Genomic DNA, 24,730 nt, shown 5'->3' with positions numbered 1-24,730 from the left:
TAGCGGTAAAACTACAGTGTGCGGGTCTGCAAGTAGATAGTTTGTGTGTATATATACAATATATATATATATGTATACAGTAATATACACACACCGGACACTTTATTAGGTACACCTGTTCAATTACTTGGTAACACAAATTGCTATCATCTCTAGGGAAATCGAGACTCATCAGACCAGGCAACATTTTTCTACTTGTTCTACTGTTCAATTTTGGTGAGCCTGTGTGAATTGTAGCCTCCATTTCCTGTTCTTATCTGACAGGAGTGGCACCCGGTGTGGTCTTCTGCTGCTGTAGCCCATCTGTTTCAAGATTCAACGTGTTGTGCATTCATAGTTGATATTCTGCATACCTTGGTTGTAACAAGTGGTTATTTGAGTTATTGTTGCCTTTCTATCATCTCAAACCAGTCTGCCCATTCTCCTCTGACATCAACAAGGCATTTTCCTCCACACAACTGCCGCTCACTGGATATTTTCTCTTTTTCGGACCATTCTCTGTAATCCCTAGAGATGGTTGTGCATGAATATCTCAGTAGATCAGCAGTTTTTTAAATACTCAGACCAGCCTGTCTGGCACCAACCACCATGCCACGTTCAAAGTCACTTAAATCCTCTTTCTTCTCTATTCTGATGCTCGATTTGAACTTCAGCAAGTCGTAATTGCCACATCTAGATGTCTAAATGCATTGAGTTGCTGCCATGTGATTAGCTGATTTGCAATTTGTGTTACCAAGCCATTGAACAGATGAACCTAATAAAGTGCCCGGTGAGTGTGTATATGTGTGTGTGTGTGTGTGTATGTATACACACACACTATATTGCTATAACAGCTTCAACTCTTCTGGGAAGGCCGCCCACAAGGTTTAGGAGGGTGTCTATGGGAAGGTTGGACCATTCTTCCAGAAGCACATTTGTCAGGTCAGGCACTGATGTCGGGGGAGGAGGCCTGGCTCGCAGTCTCCGCTCTAATTCATCCCAGAGGTGTTCTATGGGGTTGAGGTCAGGACTCTGCAGGCCAGTCAAGTTCCTCCACCCCAAACTGGCTCCTCCATGTCTTTATGGACCTTGCTTTGTGCACTGGTGTGCAGTCATGTTGGAACAGGAAGGGGCCATCCCCAAACTCTTCCCACAAAGTTGGGAGCATCAAATTGCCCAAAATGTCTTGGTATGCTGACACCTTAAGAGTTCCCTTCACTGGAACTAGGTGGCCAAGTCCAACCCCTGAAAAACAACCCCCACCATAATCCCCCCTCCACCAAACTTTACACTTGGCAAAATGCAGTCAGGAAAAAAACGTTCTCCTGGCAAGCGCCAAACTGAGACACGTCCATCGGATTGTCAGACAGAGAAGCGTGATTGGCCACTCCAGAGAACACATCTCCACTGCTCTAAAGTCCAGTGGCAGCGTGCTTTACACCATGGCATCCGACGCTTTGCATTGCACTTGGTGATGTATGGCTTGGATGCAGCTGCTTGGCCATGGAAACCCATTCCATGAAGCTCTCTACACACTGTTGTTGGGCTCATCTGAAGGCCACACCAAGTTTGGAGGTCTTTAGCTATTGACTCTGCAGACAGTTGGCGACTTCTGCGCACTGTGCGCTTCAGCATGCACTGACCCCGCTCTGTCATGTGACGTGGCCTACCACTTGGTGGCTGAGTTGCTGTTGTTCCCAGTTGCTTCCACTTTGTTATAATCCCACTAACAGTTGAGCGTGGAATATTTAGTAGCCAGGAAATGTCACGGATGGACTTATTGCCCAGGTGGCCACAAATCACGGGACCACGCTTGGAGTCACTGAGCTCCTGAGAGCGACCCATTCTTTCACCAATGTTTGTAGAAGCAGTCTGCATGCCTAGGGGCTTGATTGTATACACCTGTGTCCATGGAGGGGATTGGAACACCTGAATCACATGATTTGGAGGGCGGGCCCAATACTTTTGGGGAAAAATAAATAAATACCGTATTTGCCGGCGTATAAGACGACTTTTTGACCCTTGAAAATCTTCTCAAAAGTCGGGGGTCGTCTTATACGCCGGTACACATGTTAGGGGGGCTGCGGCATTAAGTACAGGGGTTTGCAGGGGCTGATGTCTCTTACCTGGATCCAGTCCCACGACGATCCGGTCCAGGAAGCGCGGCGTCTCCTTCAGTTCGGCCACTGGATGTTCGTGCAGCTGCTCGGCTCCGCCTCCTCACCGGTGATTGGCCGCCAGAACTGTAGCTCAGGAAAGGCACACAGGCGGCCAATCACCAGCGAGGGGGCGGAGCCGAGCGGCCCCGCGAAAATTGAGTGCCGGAGCAGCAGGTAAGTGTTCTGTGTAGAGGTGCTGCTGCAACCACATATGCTGGCTGCAGCAGCACCATACGAGAACAGGGTCAGCAAGTGTCAGTGGGAGGAATAGTGCCCCATCATTGGTGTCACTGATACCAATGATGGGGCACTATTCCTCCCACTGATACCAACGATGGGGCACTATTCCTCCCACTGACACCAACGATGGGGCACTATTCCTCCCTCCCACTGACACCAACGATGGGGCACTATTCCTCCCTCCCACTGACACCAACGATGGGGCACTATTCCCCCCCCCACTGACACCAATGATGGGGCACTATTCCACCCCCCACTGACACCAATGATGGGGCACTATTCCACCCCTCACTGACACCAATGATGGGACACCATTCCTCCCACTGACATCAATGATGGGGCACTATTCCTCCCACTGATACCAATGATGGGGCACTATTCCTCCCACTGATACCAATGATGGGGCACTATTCCTGCCACTGATACCAATGATGGGGCACTATTCCTGCCACTGATACCAATGATGGGGCACTATTCCTCCCACTGACACCAATGATGGAGCACTATTCCTCCCACTGATACCAATGATGGGGCACTATTCCTCCCACTGACACCAATGATGGAGCACTATTCCTGCCACTGATACCAATGATGGGGCACTATTCCTCCCACTGACACCAATGATGGAGCACTATTCCTGCCACTGATACCAATGATGGGGCACTATTCCTCCCACTGACACCAATGATGGGGCACTATTCCTGCCACTGATACCAATGATGGGGCACTATTCCTCCCACTGACACCAATGATGGAGCACTATTCCTCCCACTGATACCAATGATGGGGCACTATTCCTCCCACTGACACCAATGATGGAGCACTATTCCTGCCAGTGATACCAATGATGGGGCACTATTCCTCCCACTGACACCAATGATGGAGCACTATTCCTCCACTGATACTAATGATAGGGCACTATTCCTCCCACTGACACCAATGATGGGGCACTATTCCTGCCACTAATGCCAATGATGGGGCACTATTCCTGCCACTAATACCAATGATGGGGCACTATTCCTCCCACTGACATCAATGATGGGGCACTATTCCTCCCACTGACATCAATGATGGGGCACTATTCCTCCCACTGATACCAATGATGGGGCACTATTCCTGCCACTGATACCAATGATGGGGCACTATTCATGCCACTGATACCAATGATGGGGCACTATTCCTCCCACTGATACCAATGATGGGGCACTATTCCTGCCACTGATACCAATGATGGGGCACTATTCCTGCCACTGATACCAATGATGGGGCACTATTCCTCCCACTGACACCAATGATGGGACACTATTCCTCCCACTGACACCAATGATGGAGCACTATTCCTCCACTGATACTAATGATAGGGCACTATTCCTGCCACTAATGCCAATGATGGGGCACTATTCCTGCCACTAATACCAATGATGGGGCACTATTCCTCCCACTGACATCAATGATGGGGCACTATTCCTCCCACTGACATCAATGATGGGGCACTATTCCTCCCACTGATACCAATGATGGGGCACTATTCCTTCCACTGATACCAATGATGGGGCACTATTCCTCCCACTGATACCAATGATGGGGCACTATTCCTTCCACCGATACCAATGATGGGGCACTATTCCTCCCACCGATACCAATGATGGGGCACTATTCCTCCCACTGACATCAATGATGGGGCACTATTCCTTCCACTGATACCAATGATGGGGCACTATTCCTTCCACTGATACCAATGATGGGGCACTATTCCTCCCACTGACATCAATGATGGGGCACTATTCCTCCCACTGACATCAATGATGGGGCACTATTCCTGCCACTGATACCAATGATGGGGCACTATTCCTGCCACTGATACCAATGATGGGGCACTATTCCTCCCACTGACACCAATGATGGGACACTATTCCTCCCACTGACACCAATGATGGAGCACTATTCCTCCACTGATACTAATGATAGGGCACTATTCCTGCCACTAATGCCAATGATGGGGCACTATTCCTGCCACTAATACCAATGATGGGGCACTATTCCTCCCACTGACATCAATGATGGGGCACTATTCCTCCCACTGACATCAATGATGGGGCACTATTCCTCCCACTGATACCAATGATGGGGCACTATTCCTTCCACTGATACCAATGATGGGGCACTATTCCTCCCACTGATACCAATGATGGGGCACTATTCCTTCCACTGATACCAATGATGGGGCACTATTCTTCCCACCGATACCAATGATGGGGCACTATTCCTCCCACTGACATCAATGATGGGGCACTATTCCTTCCACTGATACCAATGATGGGGCACTATTCCTTCCACTGATACCAATGATGGGGCACTATTCCTCCCACTGACATCAATGATGGGGCACTATTCCTCCCACTGACATCAATGATGGGGCACTATTCCTCCCACTGACATCAATGATGGGGCACTATTCCTCCCACTGACACCAATGATGGGACACTATTCCTCCCACTGACACCAATGATGGGGCACTATTCCTCCCACTGACATCAATGATGGGGCACTATTCCTCCCACTGGTGTGCATTGGAAGAGGGGTAGTCTTATACGGCGAGTATAGCCCAAACACTACATTTTAGCAGGAAAAGTAGGGGGGTCGTCTTATACGCCGGCAAATACGGTATATATAAAATCAGGCTACTAATATTGAGTTTTTCTCACATCTGACCTGCGATGTGTCACAAAGCCAAGAATCACTGTGTTTTCTGGCAGTTTTCAAGTTTTTTTTTTTCTCACTCTTGAAATTTCTGTTCTGTAGGGTACAAACGGGGTTACTGACTTCCATTCACAGTGAAGGGGGTGTCCATAAAAGTGCAAACATTTTGTTATTCCTATTTCTGAAAACAATGACTGTTATGGTAAATGGCATTGTTGTATCTTGGTGAATTGAGCTTTTTGTCATCTGTAAATGAACACTTACAGAACTTCTCTTACTTTAGCATGAAATATTTTCAACATGTCTGCTGGGGTCCTTGTTAAAGAAAACATGCATTGAGGAAGTCTGTTTGTTGTGGTTCACTGACTCAGAAATAATTGAGTATAAGGCCCCATGTACATGGGACACTTCTGAACAATGAAAACTGACTGTCTAGCTGCATTTGCATTTAAAAGCATTTTTTAAAGATAAGCACACGAGAACCTCCCAAATGCCCAGAATGCACTGAAAAGTGGTAAATTATTAACTATTTCAGAGAAATACAGAGAGTAGAAGCAGAGACAGCAGTATGTGTTGAGATTAGCTTAGGTGTGAGTTGCTAATTAACATTTCTTTTGTTTCCAAGGTTGGGAAAGGTGTCTGGTGGAGGGAGTCATTAAGGCCACCTGGCAGGGGGTCTTCAGGAGGAATTTGAGGTGTGAATGGTCATTAACATATCTTTTGTTTCCAAGGGTGGGAGAGGTCTGAGGTATGAATTGGTCATTACAATGTGTGACAAGCATGGTGGGAACATCCTGTGTTCAGTGTTTTGTCCATCTGAGTACCTTGAAAACACTTTGCATGCATTTTTCATGATGAAAAAAGGCTCTGCACAGCATCGGGAACTGGAAGAGTTAAAAAAAAATATCAAACACTTATAAACGCAATTTGCCCCATTTATCCGCGTTTACAAGTGTTTTGCATTTGAAACGTTGATAAAACTGACTGCTGACCGCAAGTTTTCTGCGTTCAAAAAAAACGACTGTAAACTCATCCTTTTTATCCCACAAATAGAGCTTTCTGTCGGTGGTATTTGATTACCTGTGAGGTTTTTAATTTTTTTTGCACTATAAAAATAAAAAAACTACAATTTTGAGAAAAAAATCTATATTTTGGACTTTTTGCTATTAAGCATGTCCAGTAAAAATTTTAAAAATCAAATTTCGCCAAAATGTATTCTGCGACATGTCTTTGCTAAAACAAATCCCAATACGTGTTTCTTTCTTTTTTTTTTTTTTTTTTTTAATTTTTACTAGTAATGGCGGTGATCAGCAACCTATAGTGGGACTGCGGCGGGCATTCTGACACTGGGGGGGAACTGACTTGGTGTCACTGACATCCCCAGTGACACCAATACAGTGATCAGTGATATAAAATCACTAACACTGTACTAATGGCACTGGGCAGGAAGGGGTTAACATGTGCAGTGTGCTGTGTATTTGTGCTTCACTGTAAGCACACTGCTATGCATAGCAGTGTGCAGGAGCTGACGGGGAGAGAACCGTATTGTTTACTTACAGTTCTCTCCCTCCGTCAGTAATGCTCCGCGATCACCGGGTGCCGGCGAGTAATCACCAGCCGGGACCCGGTGATTGACAGTCAAAGCTGTGAACAGCCCCCTACTCAGAAATGAAAAATCACGTATATATACTTGATTTTGCACACCGCTGTCGCCCTGTAGCAGTATATCTGCTATACGGCAGCGGGAAAGCGGTTAATACTGATTTATATCAATACAAAACTTTTTTTGTGAGTTTCTTAGTGAATGTAATCAATCTGCATACTGTGTTCTGCTCACATAGTGTTTATCAATAGGAGGACATGGAGCAGGAGGGTGGGGGAGGGGAATGTTAGTCATGACTTTTTAGTCATGTGGGATGCACAGGTAAGAAAAAGGGGGATCAGGTGGCTTTGTGATTATGCACACTGTATTATATTATTTATTTATTTCAGGTACTTATATAGCGCTGTCAATTTACGCAGCACTTTACATATATATTGTACATTCACATCAGTCCCTAACCCTCAAGGGACGTACAATCTAAGGTCCCTAACTCACATTCATACATACACATACTAGGGACAATTTAGACAGGAGCCAATTAACCTACCAGCATGTCTTTGGAGTGTGGGAGGAAACCGGAGTACCCGGAGAAAACCCACGCAGGCACAGGGAGAACATGCAAACTCCAGGCAGGTGGTTCCGTGGTTGGGATATGAACCAACGACCCTAGTACTGCCAGGCGGAAGTGCTAACCATTTAGCCGCTGTGCTGCCTAGCATGTAATGAGAATTTTTCAGAGTCTAGGTTTAATGACAATTTAATAATATAGATCCTTGCCACCCCCCAGTCCAACCACTGAGCGCATGCAGTTCCTCTTCTTGTTGAAGGACAATGGAGATCTTTAACCCTAGGTTCACATCTGTGCGGGTGGTGCCGCTGCAGATCCGCAGGAAAATCCGTGCAGCTGCACCACCCGCACAGAGAAATGCGAACCCGCGGGCGGGTGCTGTTAGTTCTAATGGCACGCCGCCCACGCTGGAAAACGCGACTGAACTGGGAACCGAGGTTCCTGTGCGGGCTGCATTTTCCAAATAAGTGCAGGGAATTCTTCCCTGCGTGTCACGGGGCACGGAGTCCAATCAAATGAATGGGCTCTTGTGCCCGTGCAAAATGCAGCCCGCCCGGCCGTATAGGTGTGAACCGGGGGTAAATATTGACCATTGGGACATCCAAAAACAAGGACTTGGCAAAACATAACATTACGAGTCCCTCATCCTTGATAAGGACACTCAGACTGCCCTCTGCAAAGCTTTACATGCTGCTGAAACGGGCTGCTGGCTGGTTTCCAATGCAAAAGTAAGAGTTTCCCTTAACCTCCCTGGCGGTGTTCCCGAGTGTAGCTCGGGGTAAAATTTCTATACCAAAAGCGGTAACCCCGAGCTACACTCGGGCTTACCATGCAGCGTTCTCTGGGGGTCCCTGCAGCACTTACCTTGTCCTTCGCTCCCACGATCTGTCCCCTCCAGCGTCCCCGTCCATCTCCTCCGGCCGATGCCGGCATCCGGCTTCTGTGTTCCGGTCCCTGTGACGTCAGAACGTACGGGCGCCGGAACCGGCATGAAATTTGAATTTTTAAAAAAATTTCATTTTTTCTGTCATTGCTATTTCAATGCATTTCACATACATTTTGTCCCGAGTGCTTTGTCCGGCGCCCTGCCTGCATTTTGACTGTTCTTTCTGCCTGGAAACTTAGAAAAGACCATGGCGTCCAAAAAGCGTCTCCAAAAAGCGTCCCCAAAAGCGGTTTTAGAACAGCGATAGTAAATCAGAACCACTTGCAGAATTGAGTGATAATGATTCGTGGGGGAAATTCGTCATCAGACACTGAAAACAATTTTGCGACTTTGCTCAGCGATGTGCGAATTTGCCTCTGTATTTCAAATTTCAGTGTTTTTGGTTTGATTATATTATTGAATTAAATTTATTATTATTATATTTTTATTTTTTATGATTATTTATTAAATTATAATTTATGATTTCGTGTTTCAAATTTTATCCTACCCGGGATGTTTACTAGACTCTTGTTCGGACAGATTTCAGTGAGTTATTCCTAAAAATTACAGCCTACAATAAAAAACCTACATATTTCCATGCAAAAAAATGGTACCGCTTTCAGCACAAAAAAACGGAAAGAATCATACAGCCGAGGAGGTTAAATGCCACACACCCTCTTCATATAAAGAATATATTTGTTATACTGTAACTATAGTTTTTAAGGTATATATGTAAGGTATGTGCTGCATGCATAAAGAACCGTCTTCTGTCAAAGCTTTTTCTTCTTCTTTTTTTTTTTTTTTTTAAAGGGTACGTCTATCTTGTTTTACTGACCTATAATCCAGATGCCTTGCCTGGGTAAATGATTATGTGACTGGTGTTCTTTATGCTCCGTAAAATGTAATAAAACCATAAAAGCAGGACAGGATAGTTCCACATAATGCTACAATTTGAATCTTATTTTTTGTGCTTGTGCGTTGTAAACGTGAACTTACAGTGTAGCAGTTTCAGAAGTATTTTGCTAAATTTACTAGTAAAAATTAGCAAATCGCAATTGCAGCAAATGAGATGGACTGCTACGCAGTCTGTGTCTGTGGACACAGGCAGCAGGGCTTAGGAGCGAGCCCACATGAGTGCCCCAGTAGGAAATGAGAGAAGCCAGGAGCGCTGTCGTGGGATCTCAGAAGAGGAGGATCGGGCTGCTCTGTGCAAAACCATTACACAGAGCAGGCGAGTATAACAACATGTTTTTTTGTTTTTTTTTTAATTCTGCTTTATATTCACGTAAAGAGCTCATGTACACTGCAGCTGATAAACTCACATTTAGGAGCTGTTCAGCGTTTTTTTTTTCAGCAGCCCCTGAACTCTCACTAATGTTTTCCTTTGTGTCCATGTACACATCTTCGTTTACAGTTTTTTACAGACATTTGAGTTTGCAGTCATTTTTTTTTTAACGTATAAAACTTGCGTTCAGCAGTCGATTTTATCAGCATTTCAATCGCAAAACGCTTGTAAATGCTGCAAATCGTGTTTATAAGCGTGTGCGTTTTGAAATTTTTTTTTTTAACTCTTCCAGTTCCCGATGCTGTCCATAGCCATTTTTCATCATGAAAAATGCATGCAAAGCGTTTTCAAGGTACTCAGATGGACAAAACACTGAACACAGGATGTTCCTACCAAGCTTGTCACACATTGTAATGACCAATTCACACCTCAGGCCTCTCCCACCCTTGAAAACAAAAGATATGTTAATGACCATTCACACCTCAAATTCCTCATAAAGACCTCTACCAGGTGACCTTAATGACTCCCTCCACCAGACACATTTCCCACCCTTGGAAACAAAAGAAATGTTAATGAGCAACTCACACCTAAGCTAATCTCAAAACATACTGCTGTCTCTGCTTCTACTCTCTGTATTTCTCTGAAACAGTCTGAAATGGTTAATAATTTACCACTTTTCAGTGCATTCTGGGCATTTGGGAGGTTCTCCTGTGCTTATCTTTAAAAAACACTTCTAGATGTGCATAAACCCGGTACGCAAACGCGGCTAAAGTGACGTTTTTTAACCTACGTTTTCCAGCAGTCAGTTTCCATCGTTCAGAAGTGTCCGTGTACTTGGGGTCTAAGGATCCAGAAGGCTTTGACTGGAGTAAAACCTGACATAATCCTTCCCCACACTATCTGTTATTACCCTCTCACTCTAGTAACCAAGGCACCAGTGACACCTACTGGCAGCAGGCAGAGATATCAGCCACACTGAGCTTAGTGGAAGACCAAATGAATGCGGTACTATAAATCAGCTTGGGCTGTTCAACACACAGAAAACTACATTTAGACAGTCAATCCTTAGGCAGGGTGGCTACACACCTTAATCAGATATCCACTATTTTAACCAAGAAAAGAAAACAAAGCATCAATACATCACGTGCAAGATATATATTTACATGTGTTTAACCATTAGCCGCCCGGCCAATGGCCGTTTGGCAGCTTCAAAAGTGTCTCTGCACTCCGGGTGCATGCCATTTGGCGTGCTCCCGCACATGCGCAGTTTGCGCTAATGCAGAGCGGCGCAGCAGTGCGATCTGTCACCGGCCGTGCACCTCGGACACGGCCGATGACAGATCCGAGTACCGGCTCCCGTTGCTGGTACCATGTGACCTGCTGTGACCAATCACAGCAGGTCACATGACAGTTGTATACAATGGATGGCTTCATTCATGATGCCATCCATTGTATACTAGTGCCTAGCTGTGAATGGTCACAGCTAATCACATGCACATGTCATGTGATTAGCTGTGACCAAATCACAGCTAAGCACAGAAAAAAAAAAAAAAAGCTGAATGAATCGATTTCATTCAGGTAAATGCTTGCTTATAGCAAAGTAATTCTTTGCTATAAGCAAATTGTGTAACAAAAAAAAAAAAAAAAAAATTACTGATCACTTCCCCAAAGTAGTACAATGTTACTATGGTAACATTGTACTACTTTGGTCATAGTAAAATATGAAAAAAAAATCTTAAAAAAAATAAAAGAAATTTTAATAAAAAATCAAATATAATAAAAAAATTAAAAAAAAAATATATATATATTTTTTTCATACTGTCACCAGTCAGTGTCCCCGTTCACCGCCATGCCAGTTATATGATTACGCTGTACTGCACTGGTGACAGTATGTAAAAAAAAAAATAGTGAAAATAATTTGTTTAATTTTTTCATTTTCCGAAAAATGATGACAAAAAAATACAACTTCAAAAAACTCGCCATGCCTCTTATGAAGTACGTCGGACTGTCTACTCTGCAAAAAGGGGTCATTTGGGGATATCTGTACTATTCTGACATTTGGGGGATATCTGTACTGTTCTGACATTTGGAGGATATCTGTACTGTTCTGACATTTGGAGGATATCTGTACTGTTCTGACATTCTTGGACCTCAAGAAATTAGATTGGCTGTCAGTACTTCAGGATTGATCAATATTCAGATCTATACCATAGTTTGTGAACTCTATAACTTTCCTACAAACTAAAAAATACATCCTAATTTGGGTTATTTTCACCAAAGACATGTAGCAGAATACATCTCGGCCTAAATTTATGAAGAACAATTATTTATTTGTAAAGTTTTATAACAGAAACAAAGAAAAATGTGTTTTTTTTTTCAAAATTTTTGGTCTTTTTTCGTTAATTTAGCAAAAAATAAAAACCCCGGCGGTGATTAAATACCACCAAAAGAAAGCTCTAGTTGTGTGAAGAAAATGATAAAATTTTAGTTTGGGTACAATGTTGTATGACCGCGCAATTGTCATTCAAAGTGTGAGAGCGCTGAAACCTGAAAAATGGCCTGGGCAGGAAGGTGTAAAATTGCACGGTATTGAAACGGTTAATGACACGTTTTAATCACACATAACATTGGGGTTACCACAAAAAAGTACATTCTAACACTCTGGCGCTTGCATCCAAACAGACAGAAATTATACCCCTGGTGCCAACCTGCGGCCCTTCGGTATATGGTGTGTGGCCCCCCAGATCTCAGCAGTCTGTAGTGGGGCATTGATTAGGGTAATAGCTTTGATCTCTACCAGCCTCATGGAACATGTTCCCAGCTTCGTATTGTTTTCGGCAGCATATCCCCGGCCAACAATGTATCCTGTCCTCACTCTCTGACCCTCATTTCCTCTATTAGGTTTGCAGTTTTTGACCGTCTGCTCAAGCACAACATATATTGAACATTAAGGGAGGGATTTACGAACTCAGAATCTGATGCGGCTTTGCATGGCAGCCAATCAGCTTCTACCTTCAGCTTGATCAATTAAGCTTTGACAATAAAACCTGGAAGCTGATTGGTTTCTTTGCAGAACTGCACAAGCTTTTGCACGCTCCAGTTGTAGTGAATCTCCATTTATGTGCAACCCTTTGATGATGTCGGGGGCCACATTTGAGGCCCCCTTTAGCTCATAAGTTGACAACCATTGAATTATATAGTGAAAGGAGATTTCCAGGATTTTTGTGAAAAGTCACCCTTTACTTAGGTGGGGTGCTTTTTTGGTGCCTAGTCAAGTATAGAATGTCCCTGTAGTTGAAGCTTTACATGCCCATGAAAAAAAAAACAGCTCTGCTCGTCCTGTTTGCCGACTCATGATGGAGACACCAAATGTTGAAGCTCACCGAGTACTGTAGGGATGAGATCAGTCAGCCCAGTGGTACTAAGCATTATAGCCTGCAGAGGGAATTTTAAACTTGCCATTTGGTGGATTTAAATCTGCTGCCAATAGCAAACCCCTGGGGACCTCTGTTGGAGCTCTAGGGTTTTGCAGAACCCCAGAAGCCAGTGTTGAACCCCTGGGGACCACTGTTGGAGCGCTAGTGTTCTGAAGAACCCCATCAGCCATTGGTTAACCTCTTGAGACCTCTGTTGGAGCTCTAGGGTTCTGAGGAACCCCATCAGCCAGTGGTGAACCCCCAAAGTATCTTTGCTGGAGCTCTAGGTTTCTGCAGAACCCCATCAGCCAGTGGTGAACCTCTTGGGACCTTTGCTGGAGCTCTAGGTTTCTGAGGAACCCCATCAGCCAGTGGTGAACCCCCAGGGTACCTCTGCTGGAGCTCTAGGGTTGTGGGGTATCCCATCAGCCAGTGGTGAACCCCGGGGACCTCTGTTGGAGCTCTAGGGTTCTGCAGAACTCCATCTGCCAGCAGTGAATCCCTGGAGATCTCTGTTGGAGCTCTAGGGTTCTGCAGAACCCAATCAGTCAGTGGTGAACCCCTGGGTAATTTTGTTGGAGCTCTAGGGTTTTGCAGTACCCCATCAGCCAGTGGCGAACTCCTGGGTACGTCTGTTGGAGCTCTAGAGTTCTGTTGTGCCCCATCAGCCAGTGGCGAACCCCTGGGTACTTCTGTTGGAGCTTCGGAGTTCTGTGGTATCCCTTTAGCCAGTGGTTAATCCCTGGGTACTTCTGTTGGAGCTCCGGAGTTCTGTGGTATCCCTTTAGTCAGTGGTGAATCCTTGGGGACCTCTGTTGGAGCTCCGGAGTTCTGTGGTATCCCATTAGCCAGTGGTGAACCCTTTGGGGACCTCTCTTGGAACCCCAGGTTTCTTTTGAACCCCGACAGGCAGCGGTGAACCCCTGGAGACCTCTGTTGGAACCCTAAGGTTCTGCGCAGCCCTGGTTGAGAAACTCTGTCTCAAAAATAAATCTTTAGATCAAAAGCTGCACTATGTGTTGGCTTTTCTGTTATATAAGGAACTAGCAAAATGTATTGGCTGCAGGAACCCTGGAACAAACAGCTTCTTTGCATTTTCAGTAGTTCTCAAGATAAACGTTGTTCCCGTTCTCTGGGAAACCACCTTTCATCCAAGCATATAAAGATCTTACTTAGCTGTTTTTTTTTAGTTTACATTTTCTATATGTTAGAATTAGTAACACTGGAGCAAGAAATGTAGTAAACCGATGCTTTTTGTTTTTCTCCCCTTGCAGATGGTAATTTTCTATAGGACAGTTCCTAGTTGGTTTTGGTCGCACTGCTGACAGGCCGGTTCCTCAAGATGTACTGGTGTGTTGGGGGTGAAGCATGTGCTGGAAGTCGAGGTGGAAGCATGGATTCTCACAATGGTAAGTGTGTGCCAATATCTAATTCAGTTCTTTACATCAATTCCAATGAAAAATGTGTGTTCTTGCTTCAAGGCTTTCTACAGATTATAGCACGGGCTTGCTTCCTAGAAACGTGTCTTGTACTGGTGTTCCATTCTTTGGTATCACTCTTTGGTTTTAAACATGGTGAAAATCCCCACATACTTGGGGACTAACCAGGGTGGATTTGATTTAAATCAAACTGATTTAAATCACGATTTAAATCACTAGTCAGTAAGGCTTGATGTAAATCCTAGTTTTCTACATAAAGACTAATTCTTGCTGGTTTAACTTTAATATGCAAGTAGATGAAGATTTTTAGAATAACAACTTTTCATATTAGTTTTTTTATCCCCAGTTTAATAGGTTAATCATTCATATTTGGACAACTTTTCTGGAAGGAGAAAAATAATCATTAGCTTAATAATAACAATTTAAATAGATTTATTCAACTGAAACAATAACATTCCAGCATATGTGATTTGCTTAAACAAACATCCATGTTTGGTAACTAATTTTGGCTAAACAAAATATATATATTTTAAGAAACTTAGACTGTCAGCCCCTTCCTCCTCCTCACACTTACAGTTGTGTCCAAAATTATTCAACCCCCACTGAAATTGAGTGTTTTGGCCAGTTTGACATTGCTTTTGATCATTCAGTCATCTTGCTTACATTTACATTAAAGAGGCACTTGTAGGTCAGACAAATATAACATAACAGTTATAATGAAATAACCACAAATGTCTTTTCTGTGCTCACAGCATTATCAGTTTTATTCAACCCCCAAGTGACATTCAATCTTAGTACTTAGTACAGCATCCTTTTACAGTTATAACAGCTTTTAAACGTGAAGCATAGCTTGACACAAGTGTCTTGCAGCGATCTACGGGTATCTTCGCCCATTCTTCATGGGCAAAGGCCTCCAGTTCAGTCACATTCTTAGGCTTGCGCACTGCAACTGCTTTCTTTAAGTCCCACCAGAGGTTCTCAATCGGATTTAAGTCTGGTGACTGCGATGGCCACTCCAAAATGTTCCAGCCTTTCCTCTGCAACCATGCTCTAGTGGACTTGGAGGTATGCTTGGGATCATTGTCCTGTTGAAAGGTCCAACGTCTCCCAAGCCTCAGGTGTGTGACGGACTGCATCACGTTTCCATCCAATATCTCCTGGTACTGAAGAGAATTCATGGTACCTTGCACACGCTGAAGCTTCCCTGTACCTGCAGAAGCAAAACAGCCCCAAAGCATGATTGACCCTCCACCATGCTTCACAGTAGGCAAGGTGTTCTTTTCATCATAGGCCTTGTTCTTCCTCCTCCAAACATAGCGTTGATCCATGGGCCCAAACAGTTCTAATTTTGTTTCATCAGTCCACAGAACACTATCCCACAACTTTTGTGGTTTGTCCACATGGCTTTTGGCATACTGCAGTCGACTCTTCTTATTCTTTGGAGACAGCAAGGGGGTACGCCTGGGAGTTCTGGCACGGAGGCCTTCATTACGCAGTGTGCGTCTTATTGTCTGGGCTGAAACTTCTGTACCCACATCTGACAAATCTTTTCTCAGTTCCTCAGCAGTCACACGGGGACTTCTCTCCACTCTACGCTTCAGGTAGCGCACAGCAGTCGAAGTCAGCATCTTCTTTCTGCCACGACCAGGTAGCGTTTCAACAGTGCCCTTTGCCTTGAATTTGCGAATGATGCTTCCTAAGGTGTCTCTTGGTATGTTTAACATCTTTGCAATCTTCTTATAGCCATTGCCCTTCCTGTGAAGAGAAATCACCTCTTCTCTTGTCTTCCTGGACCATTCTCTTGCCTTCACCATGTTTGTAACCACACCAGTAAATGTCTAGAAGGAGCTGAGTATCACAGTCATTTTAAAGCTGCCTAATTGGTGCTTATTATGCTTGATTGCTGCTCGGTGACATCCACAGGTGTTTTCAATACCTGATGGAAAGCACCTGTATGAACCTCTGTTCTTCAGAGTGGTAGTCTTTAAGGGGTTGAATAATTGTGGCAATGAAGAAACCACATAAGAACCATTTACTACTGTATTACATAAACAATTGATGTCATTTTAGTTGCATTTGGGTAGTTACAACGTCCTTGTAGGATTTGATTCTGAATACAATTCCAAATGTACACTATAGTCCCTAAACCCCTTTACAGCATTGGGGGTTGAATAATTTTGGACACAACTGTAGTTTCACTTTGTTCTTGTGCAGATCTATTCCACTCCAAACAATCAGAAAAATATTGTTTCTATTCTATTCACTGAACTTCTTGAAACTTAGCACTGAAGGGGTTGATTCTGTATTCAGAGGTTTGTAGAAGTTAGGATGAAGGTCTTTTTCTTAACTCTGTTCATGTTATAACATTTTTGCTGTGAAGAAGAGGCATGTGATCTCCGCTGAGTCAAATTCAGTTTTGAGAACTGCAAAAGTAAACCAAGAATCTGTGATAATATCTTGTAGGCAGAGAAACTGCCCAATAATCTTACAAAAACCTCTGGAAGAGCATGACATTGTGAATGGATTCATGGAATTTATTTACCAAAAAAATTAAACATATACAGCCTTATTCTACATAATTAAAAAACGAATCTTTATTTCATGATGGAATAACCTTTGGATGGTAATATATTTTACTGAAAAAGCATTTTATTTAAAAAAATCCGATTTCAATCAAAAAAATCCGATTTTTTTTTTTTATTTTTTTAAAAAAAATCATTGTTTTTTATCCACCCTGGGACCAACCCAGTTATAACAGTGAGAGGCACAGATTTACACTCCATCTGCAGTATCACACGTACAGTAGCTGTAAACTAGAAACTTGATACAATCTTTTAGACATTATTATGGGAGTTCAATAAAGTCCTAGCAAAACGTTTGGCTCTTTAAGTTGGCTTGCACCCAGGGGCGGACTGACCATTTGGAAACTCAGGCACTGCCCGAGGGCCTGGGGTCAGTAGGGGGCCCCATGAGATGCCCCTGGTCTCTTTTTTATAGGCTTTTTTGAGTTTGGTCAAATACACAGGGGCCCCGTGATCCCCTATTGCCCGGGAGCCCCATGAGTTGTCAGTGCGCCCCTGCTTGGACCACAATAGAAAAAATATCCCTGCTGCCTTTTTCAATAGCTTTACTGCTACAATAAATGTGGAAGAATCAGGTAGTTATAAATAGTGCCGTTTTTACAAAGTAGCAGAGTTAGCATGCAGAGACAGGCAAAGTGCCTGTCTCTGTACACTGTGTAGCAAAAGGCATATTTGCTGGTGCTGTCGCTGTCTCTTAAGAATTCTGTTGGCTTTACAGCTGACAGCTGACAGCCTCATAGTAACCAGTGGCACTGACAGTGGGCTGAGTGATAGATAAGATGGGACACTAGTTCCCAATCAGGTCCACTATCTCCTGTGATTGACAGCAAGAAAAGGGGCAGATTCCAAAGCCAAAGGCAGACTGTCTATTGGCTATGGATCTTCCTGCTGTCGATTACAAGGGGGGCAGACCTGATGGGGAGCTAGTATCTGTGAATCCCCATCAGGCTCCACCCAACCAACTTGAAAAATCCTCGGCTGCTGCACTTTTTGTGTGACATCTACAGTAGCAGAAGGAAGCCATGCTGCACTGAGGGTGGAGTGTCTGTATAGATCCGTGGGGGTTGATTTACTAAAACTGGAGAGTGCAAAATCTGGCGCAGCTGTGCATCATAGCCAATCAAAGCCTAATTGATAAAGCTGAAGTTAGAAGCTGATTGGCTACCATGCCCAGCAGCACCAGATTTTGCACTCTCCAGTTTTACTAAATCAACTCCATGGCATGTACCCTACTCTGCAGATTGTTGTTGAAGAACCTAGGCCAGTGATGGCGATCCTTTTAGAGCCCGAGTGCCCAAACTGCAACCCAAAACCCACTTATTTATCGGAAAGTGCCAACACCTGAATACTGAGGTTTTCATTTAGAAAAAACAACCTATACATTAATATCTTTTGTCTTAAAAGTAAACACAATAACAGAGCTTTCAGTGATACAAACAGCTTTTTATTGAAAGGTAAAAGTTTGCATGTGACATTTGCTGTTGTATGCATGCTGATAATTTGTCAGCACCAGCACAAGGGGGCAAAGTTCCACTGACCACCAGCACAAGGGGGCAGAAGTTCCACTGACCACCAGCACAAGGGGGCAGAAGTTCCACTGACCACCAGCACAAGGGGGCAGAAGTTCCACTGACCACCAGCACAAGGGGGCAGAAGTTCCACTGACCACCAGCACAAAAGTGGGCAAAGTTCCACTGACCACCAGCACAAGGGGGCAGAAGTTCCACTGACCACCAGCACAAGGGGGCAAAGTTCCACTGACCACCAGCACAAGGGGGCAAAGTTCCACTGACCACCAGCACAAGGGGGCAAAGTTCCACTGACCACCAGCACAAGGGGGGCAAAGTTGCACTGACCACCAGCACAAGGGGGGCAAAGTTGCACTGACCACCAGCACAAGGGGGCAAAGTTGCACTGACCACCAGCACAAGGGGGGCAAAGTTGCACTGACCACCAGCACAAGGGGGCAAAGTTGCACTGACCACCAGCACAAGGGGGGCAAAGTTGCACTGACCACCAGCACAAGGGGGGCAAAGTTGCACTGACCACCAGCACAAGGGGGGCAAAGTTGCACTGACCACCAGCACAAGGGGGGCAAAGTTGCACTGACCACCAGCACAAGGGGGGCAAAGTTGCACTGACCACCAGCACAAGGGGGGCAAAGTTGCACTGACCACCAGCACAAGGGGGGCAAAGTTGCACTGACCACCAGCACAAGGGGGGCAAAGTTGTACTGACCACCAGCACAAAGGAGGTAAAGTTCCACTGACCACCAGCACAAAAGGGGGTAAAGTTCCACTGACCACCAGCACAAGGGGGCAAAGTTCCACTGACCACCAGCACAAGGGGGGCAAAGTTCCACTGACCACCAGCACAAGGGGGGCAAAGTTCCACTGACCACCAGCACAAGGGGGGCAAAGTTCCACACGGGGTGTTGTAATAACGCTGGTAGCGTTAGCTGTGTAAAGTCACATTAAAAACGCAAGTTTTTGACCGTTTTTGCATTAGCGTTTTGCTGCCGTTTGCCGCGTATGCCTTTTTGTAGTGTTTTTTTACACACACAAAAAAAATTTTCTTGCTCAGAAAAAGTCCAAATCCACTGTTTTGCTGCGTTTTTCCAGGTTTTTCAGCTTTAGAGCATTCTTACAGCTAAAAAACTCCTCTGGAAACCCACTAGTTTGTTTTGTTTTTTTTTTACTAACCAAAAAACGCTGATTAAAGCCTATGTGTACATGGACACATAGGATAACATGCTGCGGAGTTTGACGGCTGTAGAAAAAAACGCCAAAAGCCAAAAACAGCCGCTGTAAAAACGTCCCGTGTGCATGAGGACTTAGAAGTTCTAATTAATAGGGAAGTTGAGCGCACATTGAGATAAATGCCTGGAAGATCTGTTGAGTTGATATTAGTGGCAAGATATTAGGCTGGAAACACCAGGTAAAATAATAAAATTTGTTACTTACTATGGAGTTGGACCACCTTTGGCATCCAAGATGGCCTGAATTCTCTTGGAAATTGACGAATGTAAGGCTTGGTGGTGGATAATGGAATCTGATACCACTCTTCGTGCAAAAATCGTCCCAATTCTCTCAGAGATGCAGGAGGCTGCAAACGAGCCAAAACCTTGTTCTCCAAAATTGACCATAGTGGCTCTGTGATATTGAGGTGCGGTGACTGCAGCACTCAGGGAAGGTGCGAGACTTCGTCTGCATGCTCATCAAACACGATTTGACAACACCAGCTGTGTGAATCGGAACAGTGTGATCTTGGTAAATGGCGTTGTCTTCAGAAAACAATGTCTGCATCATCTGAACCAGTGGTCTCCAAACTACGGCTCGGGTGCCTGATGTGGCCCTTTGTTTGCTTCTGTCCAGCCCTCAGGACACTATTTTTTCCACTGACATTGACAATGAAGAATAATTTCTGCCACTGACACCAATGATGGGACACTATTCCTTTCACAGATACCAATGATGGGGCACTATTCCTCCCACTGACAGCAATGATGGGGCACTATCCCTCCCACTGACACCAATGATGGGGCACTATTCCTCCCACTGATACCAATGATGGGGCACTATTCCTTTCACAGATACCGATGATGGAGCACTATTCCTCCCACTGACACCAATGATGGAGCACTATTCCTTTCACAGATACCAATGATGGGGCACTATTCCTCCCACTGACAGCAATGATGGGGCACTATCCCTCTCACTGACACCAATGATGGGGCACTATTCCTCCCACTGACACCAATGATGGGGCACTATTCCTCCCACTGATACCAATGATGGGGCACTTTCCTTCCACCAACAATGCTGCTCAATTACTTTCACTGACACACATGATGGATCACTACCCCTCGCACAAACACCAATGATGGGACACTGTTCCTTGTACTGACACCAACGATGGGTCACTGCTCCTCGCACTGACACCAACAATGGGGCACTATCTCTTGCACTGACGCCAACGATGGGGCACAATTCCTTGCACTGACACCAATGATGGGACTCAGTTCCTTCCACTGACACCAACGATGGGCCACTACTCCTCGCACTGACACCAAAAATAGGGCACTATTCCTTTTACTGACACCAATGATGGGGCACTCCCATCTGATTTCAGGAAATGTTCTACTTCCACTGGCCACCGTCAGGCCCCCCTAAAGTCTGAAGGACAGTAAACTGGCCCTTTGTTTAGAAAGTCTGGAGACCCCTGATCCACACAAATGAGGTGCGTGAAGGATTCCCCTCTGCTAGGACATTATACATGGGTGTGGAAGTTAAAAAAAACAAACAAAAAAAAAACACTAGTCCAAGGGACTAAAGCGAGGTCCCAATCTACTTGTCTCTCATGGCGATCTACATGTCCTGATAAAATATAAATACTTTTTTTCCCAGAATGGAAAATATGAAGGGTTGATGTTTTTTTATTAGGCAGAGGGGCCTTTAGTAATGTCTGGGGCTTTCAAAAACGAAAAAGGGGCTTTATGGTGACTTAAACTTTTAATGTTTTTTAGTTTTTGCAGAAAATTTCCTAGAACTCCCAAATGTTGTATATTTTTTTTAAAAATCCCTTGTGACAGCAATAGGAGGTAACAGGTACTCCTTATGGAGAGATCTGGGGTCAGTAAGACCCCAGATCCCTCCTCTGCCCTTAAAAGCATTTGATCACACCAAGACTGGATGGTCAAATGCTTTCCATTTTTAGAAATGGTGCCGGTGAAACCGTTGGTGATGTATTCTCATTGCCTCTTGTTTCCTATATCTTAGAGGCTGACAGAGTGGTTTTGGTTCTGAGCTGGTTGATCAAGTGTCCTGTGGAATGGGACAGCCCGCAAGGGCTTTTTTTTCTCAGAGAATAGGTGCAGGAACCCAACCACGCCCTCACCGCACCACTGCCTAACAGTGGGAGGGTCCTTATGGAGCATTGTTAAATACCAGTAGTGCATACTGCACAGGGCAGAGTTCAGGAGTGCACTGCTTACAGGGTTCAGGAGTGCATTGTGTGCAGAGTTCAGGAGAGCACTGTGTACAGAGTGTATGCAGTGCTCTCCTGAACTCTGCAGAGTGCAGGGTTCAGGACAGCGCTGCGTAGAGACTGCAGGGTTCAGAAGAGCGCTGCGTAGAGAGTGCAGGGTTCAGGAGAGTGCTGCATAGAGAGTGCAGGATTCAGGAGTGCTCTGAGTACAGAGTGCAGGGTTCAGGAGTGCGCTGCATTGAGTGCAGGGTTCAGGAGTGCGCTGCATACAGAGTGCAGGGTTCAGGAGTGTGCTGCGTACAGAGTGCAGTGTTCAGGAGTGCATATCTAACAGGCCAGTTTACAACCCCCCCTTCTAGTACAGAGCCCTCCTCCCACCCCCAAATCCACTCTCTCCCACCCAGGGGCGGACTGACCATTTGGAAACTCGGGTACTGCCCGAGGGCCCGGGGTCAGTAGGGGGGCCCCATGAGATGCCCCTGGTACCTTTTTCGAGTTTGGGCAAGGACAAGGGCCCAATGATCCCCTATTGCCCGGGGGCCCCATGAGTTGTCAGTCCGCCCCTGCTCCCACCTACAGAGTATCAGAGGAGCTGCTGCACAATAGCAGCTACAACTTACAGTAGGAGTGTAATGTTAAGTGGAGAGAGGGGGCATTAGTGCTAAAAGGTGATAGAGGAAGACATTGGTGCCAATTTAATGAGGCCTTGGTGCTAAATGGGGGGGGGGGGCAATGTGCTAATTTCTAATTTCTAATGTGGGGGTGAGAGGGGACATTGAGGATCAGTAGAGGGAGAGGAGAGACAACGGAGATAAGTGGGAGAAGAGGGGGACATTGGGGATAAGTAGGGGGAGAAGGGGCATTAGAGATAAATGGAGGGGGGTGGGGAATTATGGATACGTGGGGGAGAGAAGGGACATTGAGGATTAGTGGGGGGGGGGGGGGGGGGATTTGGAAGAAGTGGGAAAAGAGGGAGGGCACTGGGGATAATTGGGGGGAGGGGAGCACTGGGGTTTAGTGGGGGGAGAGGAGGTAAATTGGAGATAAGTGGGGGAGAAGGGGACATTTGGGATAAATGGTGGGGAGAGGGGGGACATAGGGGATATGTGGGAGAGGAGGATGGACATTGGAGATACGTGGGAGATGAGGGTGGACATTGGGGATAAGTGAGGGGGAGAGGTGGGACATTGGGGATAAGTGGGAGAGGATGATGGACATTGGGGATAAGTGGGAGACGAGGGTGGACATTGGGGATAAGTGAGGGGGAGAGGTGGGGCATTGGGGATAAGTGGGAGATGAGTTTGGACATTGGGGATAAGTGGGAGGGGATGATGGACATTGGGGATAAGTGGGAGAGGAGGGTGGGCGTTGGGGATAAGTGGGAGAGGAGGGTGGGCGTTGGGGATAAGTGGGAGAGGAGGGTGGGCGTTGGGGATAAGTGGGAGAGGAGGGTGGGCGTTGGGGATAAGTGGGAGAGGAGGGTGGGCGTTGGGGATAAGTGGGAGAGGAGGGTGGGCATTGGGGATAAGTGGGAGAGGAGGGTGGACATTGGGGATAAGTGAGGGGGAGAGGTAGGACATTGGGGATTAGTGGAAAGTGAGGAAGAACATTGGGAATTAGTGGGGGTAGAGGGGGGACATCGGGGATTAGTGGAAGGAGAGGAGGAACATTGGGGATAAGTGGAGGAGAGGAGGAACATTGGGGATTAGTGGAAGGAGAGGAGGAACATTGGGGATTAGTGGAGGAGAGGGGTGCATTGGAAATTAGTGGGGGGGGGGGGGGGCATTGGGATTATGGAGGGAAGAGGAGGAACATTTGGGATAAGTGGAGGAGAGGGGGATATTGGGGATTAGTGGGGGGAAATTAGGAACATTGGGGATAAGTGGAGGAGAGGGGGACATTGGGGATTAGTGGGGGGGGGGGGCACTGGGATTAGTGGGGGGAAATTAGGAACATTGGGGATAAGTGGAGGAGAGGGGGACATTGGGGATTAGTGAGTGGAGAGGAGGAATATTGGGGATGAGTGGGGTGATGCTGTGTGTGAGCGCTCTATGTGACTGTACTGCACATGCTGATTGTCGCACTCGGCCACGAAGATTCCAGGAGATGTCCATTACAGGTGGAGTAGAGCAGCACATCCATTCCTGGAACAGCAGAGGAGCAGAGCTCTGAGCAGTAGCTGCAGGGACTGGAGGCGGCTCAGAGTCCTGGGACTAACAGCCAATGGGAAATCAGGAAAGTATGTATGGACTTCTTGTGGAAAAAGGCAAACTCACAGTTCTTTCTTTGCATTGCAGAGGATTTTTAGCTGCAGTAGAGTGCGGGGCGAGGACAGGCTTACATCAGGAGATAAAAAGGGATGTTTCAAGGGAGATAAGAGGTACAGTGCACTCGCTCAGAACAGCAACCACACTGAAGGAAACGCCACTCCTCTGCTGTCATGTGCCGAGCAGTGAGGGGTTTTGTGCTGCCAGACTATGAGCCAGGCTTCTCTGTCTTCAGCTTCTACCAGTGCCGGAGTAGCCCTCAGCAGGGCTAAATGTAGAACAAAACTTCTTGCCCGGCGCACAGAACTGCATGTCGATAGGAATTTAACATCCTTGTATGGATTCTGACATTGGGACTCTTCAGTATCAGAATACACTGATCAGCAGCTGCAGCCTATTGGCTGTAGTCACTAATCAAAGGTTTTCCAGTGTGTCCCTTTTAACAGAATTCTATTTAATGATCAACTTCTGTCAAACAGGGACAGTCCCACAGATCGAAATGAAGCCGGTCCAAGGGCGGACTGACCATTTGGAAACTCGGGCACTGCCCGAGGGCCCGGGGTCAGTAGGGGGCCCCATGA

The 24,730-nt window shown here is 45.7% G+C and overlaps 1 protein-coding gene across 1 annotated transcript in view; it reads left to right on the top strand.

Moving 5' to 3' along the window:
* The window catches only part of LRRK1 (leucine rich repeat kinase 1), a 325,566-nt gene that overhangs the window by 35,383 nt on the left and 265,453 nt on the right, over positions 1-24,730 (top strand). The window contains exon 2 of the mRNA XM_089655524.1: positions 14,150-14,284. Within this exon, the coding sequence (XP_089511650.1) occupies positions 14,218-14,284 (67 nt within the window). The 5' untranslated portion in view covers positions 14,150-14,217. The remainder of the gene's footprint in view (positions 1-14,149; positions 14,285-24,730) is intronic.

Source organism: Staurois parvus, unplaced genomic scaffold (assembly GCF_062004578.1).
Source record: "Staurois parvus isolate SC_StPar_1 unplaced genomic scaffold, SC_StPar_1.0 ptg000845l, whole genome shotgun sequence".
NCBI classification, from domain to species: domain Eukaryota; kingdom Metazoa; phylum Chordata; class Amphibia; order Anura; family Ranidae; genus Staurois; species Staurois parvus.
This window is presented reverse-complemented; position numbering and strand designations above follow the sequence as displayed.